At 38.9% G+C, this 18,923-nt stretch overlaps 1 protein-coding gene across 7 annotated transcripts in view; it reads right to left on the reverse strand.

The window, feature by feature from the left end:
• The window catches only part of LOC122556422 (protocadherin-10-like), a 176,962-nt gene that overhangs the window by 11,649 nt on the left and 146,390 nt on the right, over window positions 1-18,923 (reverse strand). Inside the window, exon 1 of one of the 7 annotated variants that reach the window (XM_043703057.1) lies at window positions 14,909-17,586. The exons of the other annotated variants lie outside the window; for them this stretch is intronic. Within the exon in view, the coding sequence (XP_043558992.1) occupies window positions 14,909-17,347 (2,439 nt within the window). The 5' untranslated portion in view covers window positions 17,348-17,586. Of the gene's footprint in view, window positions 1-14,908; window positions 17,587-18,923 lie in introns of those variants that run through there. 7 annotated transcript variants of the gene reach the window in all.

Raw genomic sequence — 18,923 nt, forward strand, 5'->3', positions numbered from 1 at the left:
TTGAATGTCTCACGTTTTAATCAGATCACCTCTCATTCTTCTAAGAGTACAGGCTAAGTCAGATTAGTCTGCTTCATAGGATGATCCTGCCATACCTGGAATCCGTCTAATGAATCCACACTGCATTCCCATTATTTTAAATATGTAATTCCTTAGGTTGAAGATATCCCGACTTCACATCCACTTTCAATGAAGGTCAGTATACTGTTGGTCTCCTGAATTGTTTTCTGCAATGAATTGTCCCATACGAAGGGCAGTCTTGTCAAAGTTGGCAGCACACTGCACACAACACTGGGAATGTGGAACATTGACTCTGGATGCCAGGAGGTGTCACGGATTCTATTTAAATATCAGCAATGGAATCTCTTTCTGATTACTATCGACTACCTTCTGCAGACAAATGAGAACTTGAAACAAACAGAACACAAATTGGATGAAACAGAACGGTGTCAGTGTCAAAATGTACTCGGTGGAAGACTTCAGAGACCTTCAGAAGAGTGAAGGTTGGTTACATCATGACTAACCTATCTTATCAAGTGCAGAATGAGATAATGACAGGACTACATCTGGGGGAGTTTTTAATGAAACAAACAGAAGGGAAAGACGCACTTGACCTCTTCTTCACTAATTTCCTTGTTGAAGATGCATCTGTGCACCACAGCATTGACATATCTTGTGCAGGCAAACTCCTTCCCAATATGGGTGTTAAGTGAATATATGCAACAATTTTATCGATTCAAAACTGGACATCCATTAGGTGGTGTGGACTGTTAGTTGCTGCAAATGTTTATTCAACCACAATTTTGAATCTCGTGATTTGGCATATTCTCAATATAGTGAACAGCACAGGAAAGAAAGCATGCCAGAAACGTCGTTAAATCTAAAGTATCAATCTTGTGGAACTATAACCCAGGGATATTTGCGAATGAAGAATATGCAGCATATAGTCAATAGAACTAAGTGCTTCCATAAAGAATCAATCAAATCATTGTCTTGCAGTTCTGCCACATCCCGTTTACAGTGATGGTGAAATGTTAAACACTTAACAAGTGAAGGAGGCTTTTAAAATATAACAAATGCTCAGTTATTGGAGAAACTAGTGAAAAAGACAATCTTGACTATTCTGGAACCATCTAGATGGGCCATCAGTCACAACGTCCTTCTTGTGTACTCATTATCACAGATGTCAGTCTTCAGCTATTTGATACACTACACTGTAACAAGAAATAACTGAAAGCATGGTACACTGCCAATCTGTGGTTCCTGATAAAGTTACAGCTTTTGTAGTATGAGCTAAGTTTGTCCATCACAGTTACAACTTGGGCATTTAGAAAATTGCCCATTTTGTTTTGTCCATTCATGAGCGACATTTCAAAACACAACAGTTACTACCCCCTCACCTTACTCTTAATAATTAGTAAAACGATTGAAGAAGGCTCTAATATGCGATTGAGCAACACTTATTCCGTTATCAGTTGCTTACTGACACACAGCTTGGTTCCAGGAGAGACACTTAGCTCTTCAATGCACTACAGGTTGGTCCAAACATATTCATAATTCTAAAGGTGACGTGCAAGTGAATGTCATTGACATCATGGCAGAATTTGTCAAAACTGGCATCACAGAACCCTGGGAAAACGCAAATCAATAGGATTTGGGGGTAAACATTCCATCGATTAGAATCAAAATTAATGCTGAGTAAAGTAGTCTAACTTTTCGAGTTTACTCATCTTGGCCCAAGGACATCCAAGTAGGAGTTCCTTTGGTACTGTTCTAGACCTAAGTATTTTAAAATGATTCACCACCAATTACCCCAACATCTCAAATTTGGAAGTGACGACGCTCATTGTCTCATGAGTATGCGATAACGTGTACCCATACAAATGTAAATAAATGACAATTTTGATTTAATACACGTGGTTTTATTATTATTAATTTCTATGTTTGGATTTTTGAATTTTGAATTAATGACTAGTGGATTTTCCTGTGTATCTAACGGTGTTAATGATTGTCTTATCATTATTTTTAGAACCATAGTGACTTGTTTACAATATTTTTGAGAGCTATGCTTCCCAGAATTAATGAGTTTCTGCTGAGACAGGAGAGATTCAGAGCGTGCAAGGTACACACCATCCTGCCTAAGCCTTCTGGTGAAACTTTCTAGTTACTTTTTAAGGTTATGGGCAACACACAAAGCTGAAAAGGTCTTTGTTTCACTTTGGATCAGTTGTGCTGATCTTGGCTGAAGACAGATATGCAAAGCAATGCTTCCGAGAAAGAAAAAGATATGGAAATACTGATTAGCTTAGACCAAGAAATTTAGTACTGGTTCGAGGCCACAGGCATTTGGATAAAACCCTGAAAATATTATTTGAGGCGGAGAATGTTTAAACTTGGATATATGAATGAGAAAGAGGATGCGGTTTTCAGATTTACCAGAGAAGTAGCTGATTTTGTGTTAGTTATGAAAAGCTGGGTTTATTCTATTTTATCTGCATTTAATTTGCTTAATAATCTTTGTTTTTAATGTTCAAGGCAAACTTACATGCTTGTTTTTCAGTGAGACACCACATTGTTAATATGAAAGGACTGAACATGATATCATCTAGCAAACCATTATTCTATCTAGGTTGGGACTTGTCCAGGAATAATATCATTTTGTTTCCTAGCACAATCTCCCATTGGGGATAAACCTAGCATCTCACATTTACTTTCGTTGGCATTACAATTGCAAAATTATCACTATAGGCTAAACTATACGAATCATTTATATATGATAGCTACAGGAATAGGTCAGAGGATTGGACGTCTCTAACAAGTAACTTACTTCCTGATTACCCAATGTCTTTGACAGCCATGTCAAATTGTGATGAAATACTTTCAAGTTGCTTGGATTTATGTAGCTGCAGCAACAGTTAAGAAACTCGTCACCATACAGGATAAACAGCCTACTGGATTAGTATCGTATTTAACATTTATTAATTCCACTACTGCAATGTACATTTCGTCAAAAGTATGTATTTCAGCAATTCATCAAGACTCGTTTGATAGCAACTTCCAAACTTGCGAGCTTTACATCCCAGAAAGACAATAGCAGCAGATGCATGAAAACATATCGAAGAACTGGGATCAGGAGCAGGCAATGTCGCCCCACGAGCCTGCTCCACTATTTAATGCAATCAGGAGAAGGTGGAACCTGTACAAGCCTGAAGGATTGCACCTGGTCAGAGCTGGGATAAATATTCTTGTGGGTTTTGTTTGCTCGTTCCTTTGGTGAGGTTTTAACCTAGTACGGCAAGGGAATGCGAAGCAACTTGTAGGCTTCGTTAGTTCAGATTCATATCAGGAAATGGGAGGTACCACATTAGTTCGTGATGTAATTAGTGACTTGGAAAAGCAAAAGAAGTGAAAAATACAAAGAAAAGAAAATTGACGGAGTTGAGCTGTTTATACTTCAATGAAAGGAGTACTGCAAACAACGCAGACGAATTAAGGGCACAGATAAACATATGGCAGTACGATGTAACCCCAGAACGGAAACCTGATTAAAGTGTAGAGAAAATTGATAGTTCAATATCGCTGGATATAGAGTTTTGCTGTAGGATAAAGTGGGTGACAAAAAGATGTGAGTAGCAGTATTGGTTATAGAACCAATTACATTTGTGAGAAGGGATGATATACTAAACGGGCAAGGGGCAATCACACAACTAGGAATATATTACACATGCTTAAATAGAGAGAGAACAATAGAAGAACACATGCACACAGGTTTCCGCCAGTAGGAACAAGAGGACAATAATACTAGGACAGTAACTATTCCAATATCAACTGGGTTTCAAGCAATATAGGAGACACTGATGTTGGAAAATCCATATACTGTGCCCAGGATGTTTTAATAAAATATATTTGAGAAGCCCACCAGCTTCTAGTTTTAGTTCTAGGAAATGAAGATGAGCAATCGGATGAAGTGACAGTGGGCGACCATAACTGGGACAGTGACCACAACTCAGATTTAGTATTATATGGAAACGGAAAGAAATAAATCAGAAGGAGAAGTTTTAAATATCGGGAAAATAAATTTTACAAAACTGAGAAATGGATTGAGAGGTAGACTGAAGAGGACTGCACTCGTCTAAATCCCAGAGAGTATAGTCCTAAACTGCTACATCTCCCTTCAAAAGACAACCAATCGACTGAATGTCCTCTGAACTCTATCCAATGCAACTACATCTCTACTCAAGTAAAGGGGCCAAATTTGCACGTAATACTCCAGGTTTGTTCTCACTAAGCCATCATACTGTTGGATCAACTCTTCCCGCCTTTTATACTCTAGTCCTTTAGAAATAAATGCCAAAATTCCATTGGCCTTCCTTATTTCCTTCAGCCCTTGCTCACTAATTTGCTCAAATGATTGGACCAAGACAATCAGGTCTTTCTGCACTGAAGCACTCTGAAGTTCATTTCAATTTAGACAACATGTTGCCCATTTTTTCCTAGTTTGCCCTCAAACTTACACAATAATGATCAGGAAATACTCTGAAATTCTTTGACAGATGTTGAAATTCTGAAGAAGGGTCAGCAGACTGGAAATGTTAACTTTGATTTCCGTCCACCAGATGCTGCCAGACTTTTTGTAGTTTTACAGCAAATTCTGTTTTTGTTACATGATGCATAATTTTTTCCCCAATTGGAAATATGTTTACACTGTTTGCTTCAATAGTGTATTTATGTAGAAGAACAATATGCAGTCAGTATTGAAAATCTGAAAGCAACACAATCCTTATATGCTCCACAGTTTGGCAGCATACATGATTAGAAAAAGACAGACAAAATAACCAGAAGCGCTTTAAAGAAACAAAGCTATAAATGTCTTGATATGGTCTAATTTGCGCTGCCCGATGGAATGTTGGAAATGGGTTCAGTTCAAGAAATTTCAAGAAAGGCATTCTATTACTGTCAAGGCTTATCTTAACAAAACAATTTCGTGTTTTTCGAAGTCATTGTCAATACTGATATGCTTAAATTAATTATTAGTTTGAATGCCATAATGTATTCTGAAACGTTTGTAAGTATGGCTCACCTCGGTGGACTCCACACTTCCCTTCATTTCAGAATTCAATATTTTTCCACTTCCTTGTGACATACACTGCCCAGTCTTGATGCTAATTATCGGTGAATCAGGACAATGCAATTGTAGAAACATAGTGTCATTCATAGCCTGATCTGTACCTAATTCGCAAAGAACAATTTGAGGGAGTGTATCGCTTTCATGAACCCTTGCAATATTCGGTGCAGGATGAATATTCTCACCCTGTTTATGAATTTCATGTCGCGGGTCTTTCTGCATTAACATGGACCAAGAACACCTGCAGTCATTCATTGAATCTCTGCCTTTGTGAATCTTCATTGCAAGGGTTATGATAGTCATCAGAAAAATCTAGGAAATGGCAGCAAAATATATAATCAAACAGCGTCTTAAATTGGACATCCAAGGTTTTGAATTCGACAACAGACCAATAGTAGACGTATTTTCTGTATTATCTTCCAGCACAGTTAACTTGATGCTGACGTTTGATGAAAAGACGTGATTTTCCATTGTCGCTGACGGCAATTACGAGTTTCTGCTTGGTCAAATCCTTAAAACCAAAACGCCGATAGTACAGATTTCTCCTGTATCAGTGGAGATAGTAAACAGATTTCCTTCTGATGTCTGTAATAACTGACAGAAAAGATGCGCATTCTGTCCAGAGTCGGCGTCTCTGGCTGTGACTTTAGCAACTAAGTAACCCGGAACCGCGCTCTGCTTCAGAGCGTCTAATTGCCACAGACGATAGGTTCACAGAAACATTATCATTCTGTGCGGAGCGGTTCCTGCATCCTTTACTTGCATGGAAAGCTGCAAACGTTTCAAGTTTTCGTAATCAAATGAACGGTGAGCAAAGATCACACCGGAGGCCGAATTGATTGAGGCGAAAGCAGGCGCAGGCAAGCGGTCTACCAGGACATCCAAAGTGGAAAATGACAGATTGGCATTCTCACTAACGTCTGGTTCAAATCTTAACACGGAACCTATAGACGCAAGGATCCGGTTATTCTCAGTTACATTAACAGTAACCGAAGCCTTATTAAAATGGGGTGGGTTATCATTTATATCTGAGACTTGAATACTGATAACTTTATGATTTGTTACCGGAGGGTACCTCTATCACTGCAGGTGATTGTGATGTACTCAGATACCGTTTCGCGATCTAAGAGACTAGAAAGTACCACAGTGTAGTAATTATTGAGCGGTTTATTAAGTTTAAAGGGACTATTTCTCGAGATAGAGCAGTAAACACCCTCCCTCCTTTAGAATCCCGATGTGTTACCTTTAAAAGTGCTACCTACTCTGAGATTGGACTGGAATCAGAAGTAATTGTTATTTCTGGAACGTTGTCGTTAAGATCCATAACCTTTATTAGGACAGTACAATACGCTGGCATAGCGTGTGGAAGTCTGTCGTAGCCTGTGCTGAAAAGGTATAATCCTTTGTCTCTTCAAAGTCCACAATGCTATTGACCCTGATTTCTCCGTTGTGAGGGTTTATCCGAAAATGTTTCACAATCTGTCAGATCAAGATACTCCACAACCACCTGATGAAGGAACAGCGCTCCGAAAGCTAAAGTGCTTCCAATTAAACCTGTAGGACTATAACCTGGTGTTGTGTGATTTTTAACTCTGAAAGAATAGATTATCTCGCGGTTCAGACCTTCATCAATATCGTTGGCATTTACTTCCGCTGTGAGAGAACTTTCAGTTACATTTTCTGTGGTAGTTATCTCATACACTGCCTGCTCGAAGACCAGAGCATGATCGTTCACATCAGACGATGTAATTATAATTCGCGCTGTTCCGATTTTTTCAAGCGTTCCTCCGTCAGTCGCAGTTAGTGTTTGATGACGGGCAGTCTGTTGTTGTCGATCGAGGGTTTTTTGAATTACTCTCTCTGGGATGACATAATGGTTCTTATGTGGTTTTAGTTATAAAGCTAAGCATTCATTTTCGCTTCGCCGGTAGGTTTGCACGCCGTTGGTCAGAGCATCCGGATCAGGTGCACTGTGAAGTTGGAAACGCGATCCCACTAACGCATTTTCGGATACTGCCAAAACAAGCCGCTTTCTGGAAGACGGGTGGATTGTCATTTATGTCTTGAAACTCAGCTTCCACGCCATACAACTTTAGGGGATTTTCCATTACAGCTTTCATCATCAGCAGACAGGTGAGCCTTTCTTCACAAATTTGTTCCCTGTCCACTCTCTCTGTTATGAACAAGATCCCAGTACTTAAATTAACGTCCAGGTATTACTTTTGATAAGCGGATATAATGCGAAATTAGCGCAATGAAAGTTGGCGCACATCCAAGCCCAGGTCATCAGCATTGTTTCCAACAATGGCACGAAACTCTAATTCTTCAGGAATTGAGTATCGAATATTTTGGAAGACTAAATTCAAGGTATATGCGAGTATTAAAACAAGGATGTGCCGCTGTGACAAATGGCAGCTTGAAATGTAGATCATTTATGGATTAATGCACGCCAATCTCGCTGCCAGATTTTCCCAATAATTGCATGACATGTTCGTGTTTGGAATATATTTCCTCATTTGACTGCTTTTCCGGAAGAAGAAAGATTTTGTTTTGTGTTTGCGGTAGAAATAGATTTTTTTGACAAAATCAAAAAGAGCAATTGGACTAGTAGTTTTCAATATTGCAGAGCGACTTCGAGAGATGAATTCAGACCGGAGATTGTGGAGTTCTTTTCGCTTCTTCTCTCCTGCGCAGTGTGCGATCCAGGGTGATGGTGTGGGGGTTGGGACGGCGGGGATCAGAGAAATGGATCTCCAGCCACTTTTCTTCACCTCATTGGTGGACAGCGATACGGAGAGACTTGTCCAATTATAACAGCAAGCCCTCTTAAAGCAATGGTCCCTCTATTGTACGCTAAAAGAAATAAATGCATTTATCATTGTGCAACTTTGGTTGCAAACGCTATATTGTTTTCCCGCTTTTTGTAAAACCGGCCTATGTTGCTTGCAGCTCTTGTCACTTACATGTATCCTTGGAGGGGTAATCGTGTTTAGATCGTTTCTTGAACTTCCCAGGACTGATACACACTCTGAATCCTGAAGTATCAGAAGTATATAAGTTTAAGGTATTAACAAGTTTCCCAGAAGCTCTTGTGGCACAACAATAGTATATCTCTGTCTGCATTATGAATTGTGGGATTGAGCTCCGTGTCAGTCAAATAAAGTATTGTCACACGATAACCAAACAGGTTGACCTTTGTCAATTGTAACTCCTTGAATCTGTTCGAAAGCAGGTTGCAATCAAAACGGTGTGGTCTTTTTGGCCAGCGCTACCGTGAAGATGGCAATTGCAAACCAGCACTCTACTTTGCTTAACCCTCGAGAAAATGCAAAACAAATGGGAGAAAAGAAGTATTGACACGGGTGATTTATAAAATGGTAAGGTGTATGACTGAAAAAAAAATAAGAAGTGCTAAAAAACCTCAAGATGTCTGGCAGCTTCTGGACAGAAGGAAAAAAAAACATTCATGGTTCGAATTCAGTTTGACTCTTCTGCGAACAAATATGAGTTATACTGTGGTTAACCATTAACTATGTTTCCTTGTTCACAGATTATGTCAGTCCGGGTGTGTTACTCTAACAGAGTTTGCATTTATTTCCGGATTTCTAGCATTAGCAATATTTTGCTTTTATTTAAGATGTGACATTTGCTGCTCAGCAATTGTGTCAACCTCTGTGCATCAATTTCAGATTTTCAATCAAACTAGCTCTGCAACCATTCAATATTTGGTAATTCTCTTTGGTTAAATAACCTTACATAAGTTTCATTAATTTTACGTGCAATTTTACTGAAATGGTTTGGAATATAGACTGAAATGTAAAACATTTCATAACTTCATGCATAAAACAGATCGCCATTTTAAAATAACTCCATTGTTTTTAAACAATGGACAACGTCTTTCAAATTATATTCCAGTTTAATCTAATTCTGTTTAGTAAAAGTTTTGTCTAAATTGCATGCAAATGCATTAACATTCTAATGTTTGGAGACAAGTTCGTTTTTTTTATATCAAGCTATATCACTGTGTAGTACCAAAAATCCCGTGAAACTGCTCTACCCTCGACAAAGTCCATGCTACCTGAGACATTACACTTGGGCATTGAAGCTTCTATAGATCACAGGAGGCCAGTAGGCAACATATGAAGACTTGCGAGGTTATGCACGAGTTCCCAAAGATTATCTCACACATAAATTGGCATTTTACTAAAAGCTGGTGAGGGCGATGATCAATCTACAAAATGAAGTCAGAGGCAGACTTATGGCACTGTAAGTGGGTGAATATCACAGATGGGAGGGGGAATGGTGGAAGAAATCCTCATAGGCAATCCGATTGTTTGGAAAAGATAGATGTTTCTATCGTTATCATTGCAGGATGTCATACTGCCTCCTTCTTGCCAGAGTCAAAAATTCAAGAGAAGTCACAGATTATTATTTTTGAAATTGGTGAAGATATAGAAGTAGTGGTATGTGTTAACTCCGATGATGTTGGAGAAATGGATGGAATGGATGAAGTAAAATTTGGAGATATCCTAAGAGACTGAAAAGCAGCATCTCTACTGCAGGATTGCTCGTGTGCCCCAGGCTGGTGAGCAAAGGAATAGGAAGTTCGAGAAAATGAGAAGGTGATTGAAAAAGAAATTGTGCAGGAGAGAGGACTTTGGATTTCTGGAGTATTGTTACCAGTTCTGAGGCAAGTGGCATCTGTGTAAAGTTGGAAATTGCACCTTAGTATGAGTGGTACAAATATCCTCGTAGTTAGATTTACTGAACCTTCTGGGAAGATTGAAAATAACATAAATAACATAAAAGAACTAAATCAGGTAGAACAAAGCAAACCTTGCAATAGGAAATTGAACATCTGTAAATTGAAGGAGAGAGTAGCATAAACAAATGCCAGAATCAGCCAGGGTCAAATTATTGAACTTTTCCTAAAAAAAAGATAACTTTTAAAGCTCTCCCTCTCGTGCATGCAGCATTCACTACAGGAAAGGAGATTTGATAGCAGAAGGAAAAATGTATGTTTTTTTTCGCCATTATGGTGACTTGTTGCAAGTTGATCAAGTCTGGAAACTCAGTATTAATGGATATTCAACATTCAGGAAGTCAGGTAAAAAGCGAAAAACGGTGGAGATTTCTATTGAGAATGTATGGGATAATATTAATTGAGAGAGAAGATCCTCAACGAGAAGAATGTGATATTCTGACGAAGAGTCAATATGGACTGGAAACGTAAATTCTATTTCTCACTCCACAGATACTGTCAGACCTGCTGAGTTCATCCAGAATTCTCTGAGACTGTTTCAAATTTCCACTATCCACAGTGGTTTGTTTCTATTATGTGGTGATGTGGAACTTGCTTGCATTACAGCAATGAAATTGAAGGCATAAAAGATGAATAAGGGTGGTTTGGACGCCACTGCACAATAATGGAATTAGGATTTAAAACGTTGCTTGCTATATGGGCATGCAATTATCATGGGAGCATTCAATCTGAACACAGATTGTGTTCATCCATTGAGTACCATTGGAGGAAGATTTCCTGAACTCTGCTCAGGGTAGTTTGTTGCTAAAGTTTAGTAAGGACCAAAACAGGGTTTCGGCCATTTCAGTTCAAATGTAATGCAAGAGAAATCACAAATTAATAGTCTGTTTTAGTGAAAAATTTCGTAAATAGTGACCAAATTATGGCTGCAATTCCCATTATTTTTGGAGAAAATGCAGCTTGATCTGAAAATAGGGTCTGAAATGCAAAGAAGTGCAATTATGAAGGACGATTATAAGGATGAATTGTGTTGTGGTGGATTAGAAAAGTATATTAAAAGATTTAACATTTCCCAGGCAATGATTATTATAAAAATTATTAAAGTTACTTTTGACTCATGAATTCCCTTCGGATAACTGCCAGAGCCGTGCATACAAAACGATGCTGAACATCGTATTTTGACAAAGGAGGTTATTATAAAGTGGCAAGTAAGTTGTAGGCCCGAGGATTGGGAGAAATTTTGAATTCGGGAGAGAAGGATGAAAGACTTGATGATGAAAATGACAATAGAATGTATTTTTTGAAACGAAAGAAACACGAGAAAGGATTTTAATACCTTCTGCAGGAATGTTAAATGGAAAATTTAAGCCAAGACAGATGTGGGTCTATCATAGAGAAAGACTGGAAAATCCATGTTAGAAAAAATAATGGCAATGATGCTATCTCGGTATGTTTTTTTCTCTTTTCAGAGAGAAAAAACACAAAATGTCTCTCAATTCATTAATAACCATTTTTTTAGTAAGATAAGAAAACAGAAATAAATTGTTATATTGAAAAATTATATTGGAGTAAGGAACCAGATAAAAGTTGGCAAATCCCCAAGATCTGATAATTATTGGCCTAGATTATTAAAACAGGGGGTTATCGATACACTTGATGCATGAGAGGTTATCCTTATATTAATTCTGCAACTGTGCTTGCAAATTGAAGGGTTGCAAGTATAACTCCCCTGTGTCAGAAAGACGGGGAAGACAATAAAAACCAACAACAGACTTGCTAGCTATAGGAGGGAATAGACTAGAATTAATTAGAAAGCAGATGGTCTTTGAGTATTTATTAAATAATTGTCTGATTGGAAAACGTCAGCATGGATTTATGAAAGGGAAATATGTTTGTCAATTTGAAAGATTTAATGAGAATGTTGGCAGCAATTTGAAACAGTGATTGTAATGTTATGCATTATCAGAATTTATTTGGTAAGGTGTCACATAACAGCGTGATTAAACAAAACTGATGTGTATTGAACTGGAGAAATACACTAGCATGGATTGGAGCATGGTAACAGCTCAGTAGTGAGGATGATTACTGATGATTCCATAAAGTTCACGACCATTCATGACTCCTCAGATACTTAAGCAGTCCATAATCATTGCAACAAGATTTGGATTGTATAGAGGCTTGAAAAGCAGCAACACAAACGCCAGGCAATGACCATCTCCAATAGCAAACAATGTAACCACCATCCTTTGATATTCAGTTGTGTTTCCATCACTGAATCAACCACTATCAACATCTCGAGGGTTACCATTGACTGGAAATTATGTTTTCTACCTTCTCTCTGACACAGATGGGTTACATTTGCACTGTTTGCTGTTCAAAAGACCATTGCAGTCTTAATATACTTGAAAGGTAATCACTAATACAAAACTTACATCGATTTCCCTCTCTTTCAAACAGATCTAAAGGCATTGTTGCTATGTTTGCAGATAATACAAAGACAGATGGAGAGACAGGTAGTGTTGAGGAAGCAAGGAGACTGCAAAAGGGCTTGGAAAGGTGACGGGAGTTAGCAAAGAAGTGAAAGATGGATACTATGTGGAAAAGTGTGAGTTTATGAACGTTGGTTGGATGAATGGAGACGCAGTATATTTTATGAACTAATAAAGGCACTGGAAGTTTAATGCACAAAGGGACTTGATATATCTAGCTCAGGATTTTGTTAAGGTTAGCAGACAGGTTCAAGTGGCAGTTAGGAAATCAAATGCAATGTTATAATTCATTTCAAAAGTCTAGAACACAAGAACATAAATGGATGAGATAAGGCTGTGGTCAGATCACGTTTGGAATTTTTACAGCAGGTTTGGGCTTCATATCCATAGAAGAATATGCTGGCATTTGAGGGGTCCAGCGGAGGTTTACAAGAATCACCCCAGCAATGAAGGACTTGTTGCATGAAGAACAGTTGAGGACCCAGTCTCTGTACTCAATGGAATTCAGAACAATGAGGTTGGATCTCATGAAAACTTACAAAATACGAGAGGCTGAGATAGACTGGACATGGAGAAGATGTTTCCATTAGTTGGAGACACAAGTACTAGGAGGACAGCCTGAAAGTGAAGGATGACTCCTCATAACTGAGATGAGGAAGAATGTCTTCAGCCAGCGGATGGCAAATATGTAGAATTCATTTCCACAGAGGGCTGTGGCGGGGGGGGGGGAACCTTTGAGTGTATTTAAGAAGCGTTAGCTACGCTCATGATTGTTCAGGAGATTTGGGGATACAAGGACAAGGAAGGAAAATAGGATTGGGAAAATGCCACCCATGATCGTATGGTGGAACGGACTCAATGGGCCAAATGTCCTAATTCTCCTGGTATAACTTATGGTCTAAATTCAACTGGACTCACTACAAGTACCTTAGCGACAAGAGACCGTCAGAGGCTAGGAATACTGCGTTGAGTAACGCAACTCCTGACTCTCCAAAGATTTCCCACGATGTGCAAGGCACAAGTGAGGAGTGTTATGGAATACTCTTCGCTTGCCTACATGGATGCATCTTAAACAACGGTCAAGAAGCTTGATGCAATCCACAATAGCAACCTGCTTGATTGGCATCAGATTCGCAAGCATCCACTGCCTCCACCAACGATCAGCAGCAGCCGTGTGTACTGATTACAGGGGGGAAAAAACAGAAATTCATCAAAAATCCGTAAAAGGTTCCAAGTTTATGACCACTTCCATCTGGAAGGACGAGGGCAGCAGTTACATGGAAATGCCACCACCTGCAAGATCTCATCCAAGACATTTTACTATCCTGACTTGGATATATCACCGTACATTCACTGTTACTTAGTCAAAATTCTGGAACTCCCTCGCTAAGGGCACTGTGCTTCAGTCTGCAGCAGATAGACTACAGCTCACCATGGTTGTTTCATTGACAACTGGAGAAGGGCAATAAATGCTGGCCAGCCAGCAATCCACAAGCCCCACTAATGAATATAATGTCTGCAAAGCAGAGAGTGGAAATTACTTGTTTTTTTCTCAGGCAGAGAGATTCCAACCATTGATGTACTATAAAGGTAATTGCCTGTTGACTCAGTCACTCCAAATTAATATGAATGATTAGGATTGGGGCATCAATTGTGATATTTCCAACTTTGACGAAGGTACAAAGATTGAAGAGAGCTTTCTTTGTGAGGAGAAATTAAACAGCCTTCAGGGGAACACAGAGAGGCTGATTGAATAAATTGTGGAATAGTTTGAGGTTATACAATTTGATTGGAGGATTGAAGATGAAGAGTATTCCTTACAAAGCAGGAAATTGGAAAGCGTTGCCATCCAAAGGTTTTCATCTGGTCCCAACTGTCCTCATCTGTTGGTTATAATTTTGTTCCGTAAACTTTTCTTTCAAGTTATGTTTCAACTTTTACAATATTTCCTCCAAATCTATCCTTTTCCAACCATTATCTTATGCAATTTCTTCCTTGCTATGATATAATAGATTTCCCCTTTAAATGCATTACTTAATATACCTTTTTGAATACCAGAATTGTTTTATGTCTAATTAATCCATTTAGCAGGATTGTTCTATTACACTTTGTTGAATCATTCAATATCAACAATTACTTACATCCCCATGATTACTTACATCAATTATTTACTTATAGATTGAATTGTTTTTATCTAGGCAAAATGTATATACTTAATGGTACTAAACACCATGGCATTTATGGACTAATTCCAAAGGATTCAAAATGGTTCTTACTTGAATTATTGTACTGTTTAGATTTTTCAAGCTACTAATAGATGCGTAATCATAGTTTATCATACTTGTAGTTGTTTCTTGAATTTATACAGAATCTCTCCGTCAGTTTTTCCTTTTCAGGAACTGCTTGATATTTTATTTCAAGTGATAAAGTCCGAATTATCATTCCATGCACGTTGTTACATTTCATCAACATTTTGTGCACAAATATTTAATAGTTAAGTGCTCAGAATATATTTAGTTATGAGCCCCTCACCTCGTGAACTGGGTGTTTGTTGGTAGAGATTGATGCCTTTCCATCTTTTGCCTTAGCACATGTGCCAGTCTTGTGATGAATCATGGATGCAGCAGAATCGTGTAACTTTAGAAACATTAATTCATTCAAAGCTGGATCATAGAGAAATTGTTGAGAGAATCTTTCATTTTCATAGGCCTGGGTATAATTAGGTGGTACCTGCAGGTTTACGCTAGCCTTTTGAATTCCTTGGTGAGAGTTCTTCTCAGAAAAGCATGGCGTATTCCAACAGCAAGAAATATTTCTACGGCTGTGCAACATAATACCGAGAAAAGCAATGGTCAAAAGTAAAACAAATGATGTTGCGCCAAATAATATCATCAGGTAAAATTTGATACCAGATTTCCATGGCACAGGGGTCCCCAAAATTCCAGTGCTTGATTCCTTTCCTTTTCCATCATCCTGCACTGATACATAAATAGTGACCGACGATGAAAGAGGTGGAGTTCCATTATCCTTCACCAAAATTACAACTTTTATTCGGTTTGAATCTTTGCGTGTGAAATGTCGAATGGTCCATATTTCTCCCGTTTCCTGAGCAATAGTGAACAGACTTTCATCACTGGACCGGTGAAGCTCGTAAGAAAGCTGCGCATTCACACCAGAATCAGCATCCTTAGCTGTAACCTTTGTCACCAAATACCCTGGTTCGGCCGAAATCGGTACTGTTTCCTCTGTTCTGGATCCTTTGATTGGCAAAGGCGACACGATCACAGGGGCATTGTCATTCTCGTCTATTACGATCACATTGACAGTTACATTACTGCTGAGTGGAGGGGACCCAGCGTCCGTCACTTTCACGTGGACTTCAAAATTTGTTAAGTGTTCAAAATCGAAAGATTGGTGAGCAGACATCATGCCATTGATAGCATTTATTGAGACGAACGTGGATGCAGGAAAACCATTTATCAGGTTATCTAAAATCCAATATGAAAGTTCGGCATTCTGAGCGAAATCTGGATCAAAGGCTGACACAGAACCAATGGAAGCGCCAACAACATTGTTTTCTGTGACGTGCATTGAGAAGGAAGACTGAGTAAAATGCGGCGCATTGTCATTTACATCTGAAACTTGAATATTTATGGTTTCTTTGACCGAGAGTGGGGGGAAGCCATTGTCAGTACATACTATTGTAATGTTGTACTCTGGTACATCTTCTCGATCTATATCACCGTGTGTCACTAATGTATAATAATTATTAAAAGAAGTGATTAGCTTAAATGGAAGCGTTCGTGGGCTTCTGCAGGAAACCTCTGCTGCATTCTTAGAATCTTTGTCTACAACTCTGAGAACTGCTATGACGGTATCTGGTGAAACGTTTTCTGAGATCGTGCTCGACGTAGTGGTTAATATTACTTCTGGAGCATTGTCGTTGATGTCAGTAACTATCACCAAAACGTTGCAGTATACTGCCATTGAATGTGCGCCTCTGTCTTTAGCTTGTACTGAAATCTGATAACGATCCACTGCTTCAAAGTCCAGGAGTCCATTTACACTCATTTCTCCCGTGGTCGCATCCAATCTAAAGGTTTCACGTATTTTGTCAGGACTGTGCTCACTGAAAGAATAGATTACTTCGCCATTCAGGCCCTCGTCCACATCTACGGCAGTTACTTTCACAATCACTGTATTTTTGGGTGTATTTTCTGCAAGCGTAACTTGATAAATATTTTGTTCGCACACAGGGACGTTATCGTTTGCGTCAACGACAGTAAATCTAATGTGTGTGGTTCCGAATTTCTTCGGGTTCCCGCCATCAAACGCCGTTAACGTTATTCCAAAATTCGGCTCTTGTTCTCGGTCTAAATGTCGCTGCAGTATCATTTCTGGTATACCAGCATCGCCGCCGTCTGGCTGTGATTTCAATGTGAAATACTGATTTGGGCTCAGTTGATAGGAGCGAACACTGTTGGTTCCAGCATCCGCATCGAAGGCACGCTGCAGTGGAAAGGCCGTTCCAAGCGGCGTCAATTCTGATATTTCCAGGTTAACTTCCTGTCTTTGGAAAACTGGCGCATTATCGTTTATGTCGAGAATATCAACTTCAATACGATATATTTGAAGTGGATTCTCGATCACCGCCTGTAACATTAGAACACAACTGTGATCTTGTTCACACAACTTCTCTCTGTCTATTTTTTCCTCGATATGCAAAATGCCAGTTTCTAAATTCACGGTTAAGTATTGCTCTTTGTTTTCAGATGCAATCCGAAGCCTGCGCTCGGGCAGCTGTTTAATCTCTAAACCGAGGTCCTCAGCAAGATTCCCAACAAAAGTACCAAGCTCCAATTCTTCAGGAATTGAGTAACGAATGTTTCCAAAAACGAAATCGGTGCAATACACTAGAATCAGGCAAAGAACGGGCCACTGCGATACTCGGCTCTTCCACAAAAAAAACATTCTCGATCAAAGCACTGCAAGGATAACTTCTGATTCCTTTATAAATTTTGCTCTGCTATTGAAAGGAAAAGAATAGAAATATGCACTACCTTATGTTTCCTGATTTTAGAAAGAAACGATCGTTTTTCTTACTGTGCTGTAGTTCTTTGTTAAATTCGCCAAGAATACATGCACAAATTCCAGTGGGCGTTCTGCGACTATTCCTCAGACGTGAATCGAGCGCACAGAGAGACGCGTGTTCTTCGTTTCCTCGATACTGGTCACTATTCGTTGATGGGGGAGTGGCGCTGGATCCTCAGCCACATTTCCTAACCTCATTGGTAAACAGCGACACAGAGAGACTCGGCCAATAATAACAGTTAGTACTCTTAAAGCAATAGTGCCTCTACAGATCTTGAGAAGAACTGCTTTGTGTATTTAAAGTTGTGCAACTTTAATTGATCTTTTCAGCAATACTTACTATATGATTCACATTGTGTCTCTATTTCCTAGTTAAATAGTTAGCAGCAGGCACTACAGATTTCAAGACGTTTCATTTGAGGAATATTATTCATTACTGCTTGGATATACAAGCAAAAACGATCGAATGCATAAGATTGCAAATTCATATCGCTCACATTGTTGCTCGAATCATCTATTCATCAAATTTTTAAAAATCATACTTTGCCCTCCGAGTATATTCACAAAATGATTAAAATAATGAAGTTTTTCGTCTTGACGGTCTGCTTTGATGGATTTATATATGTCGACATAATTTTAGGAAATGCAATTAGTCATCAAGTTTTTATTTGCAATAACTATTCCTTCGTACCTATAAAAACGGAAAGAACGTCGCGTTAACAGTACAGCGAAATTGACAAATAGCGTTGCCTCATTGATATGGTACATGACATTGCAGTCTGAGCTGTAGTCCAGCTAGGTGAATAATTTCATTCTAACTTTTCGTGCACCATTCAGAATAAAATGGAGATGGAGTGTGGTTAAAAAAAAAGGTCACTGGCATTTAGAGGTGCTGAGAAATGTTTTAATCGCACCATGGCTGCTGGTGCAATTAAAATTCAATTAATACATGTTGAAGTGACCATGACAACTATCGATTCATGGAGTAAAATAACTGACTCAGACTTATTCTTTAAGAAATGAAGTTTGCCATTGTTGACTTGCCTGGCCTACATATGACGTCAGAGACACAGCGACTGCTTGTCACCAAAGAGGCCTCATAAATCATTGAGAACCTTTCAGGAGAAGTTAAGAAAGGGCAGCATATGCTGGTCTTGTCAGTGAAAGCTACAGACCATTAAATAATATTGGTACAAGAACGTTTTGAATGATGACCAACGTTTGGAATGATTTTATAGCCTAACATATTTTCAATATCAGGGTAAAAACAATGACTGCAGATGCTGGAAACCAGATTCTGGATTAGTGGTGCTGGAAGAGCACAGCAGTTCAGGCAGCATCCGAGGAGCAGTAAAATCGACGTTTCGGGCAAAAGCCCTTCATCAGGAATAAAGGCAGAGAGCCTGAAGGGTGGAGAGATAAGCTCGAGGAGGGTGGGGGTGGGGAGAAAGTAGCA

Source organism: Chiloscyllium plagiosum, chromosome 14 (assembly GCF_004010195.1).
Source record: "Chiloscyllium plagiosum isolate BGI_BamShark_2017 chromosome 14, ASM401019v2, whole genome shotgun sequence".
NCBI lineage: Eukaryota > Metazoa > Chordata > Chondrichthyes > Orectolobiformes > Hemiscylliidae > Chiloscyllium > Chiloscyllium plagiosum.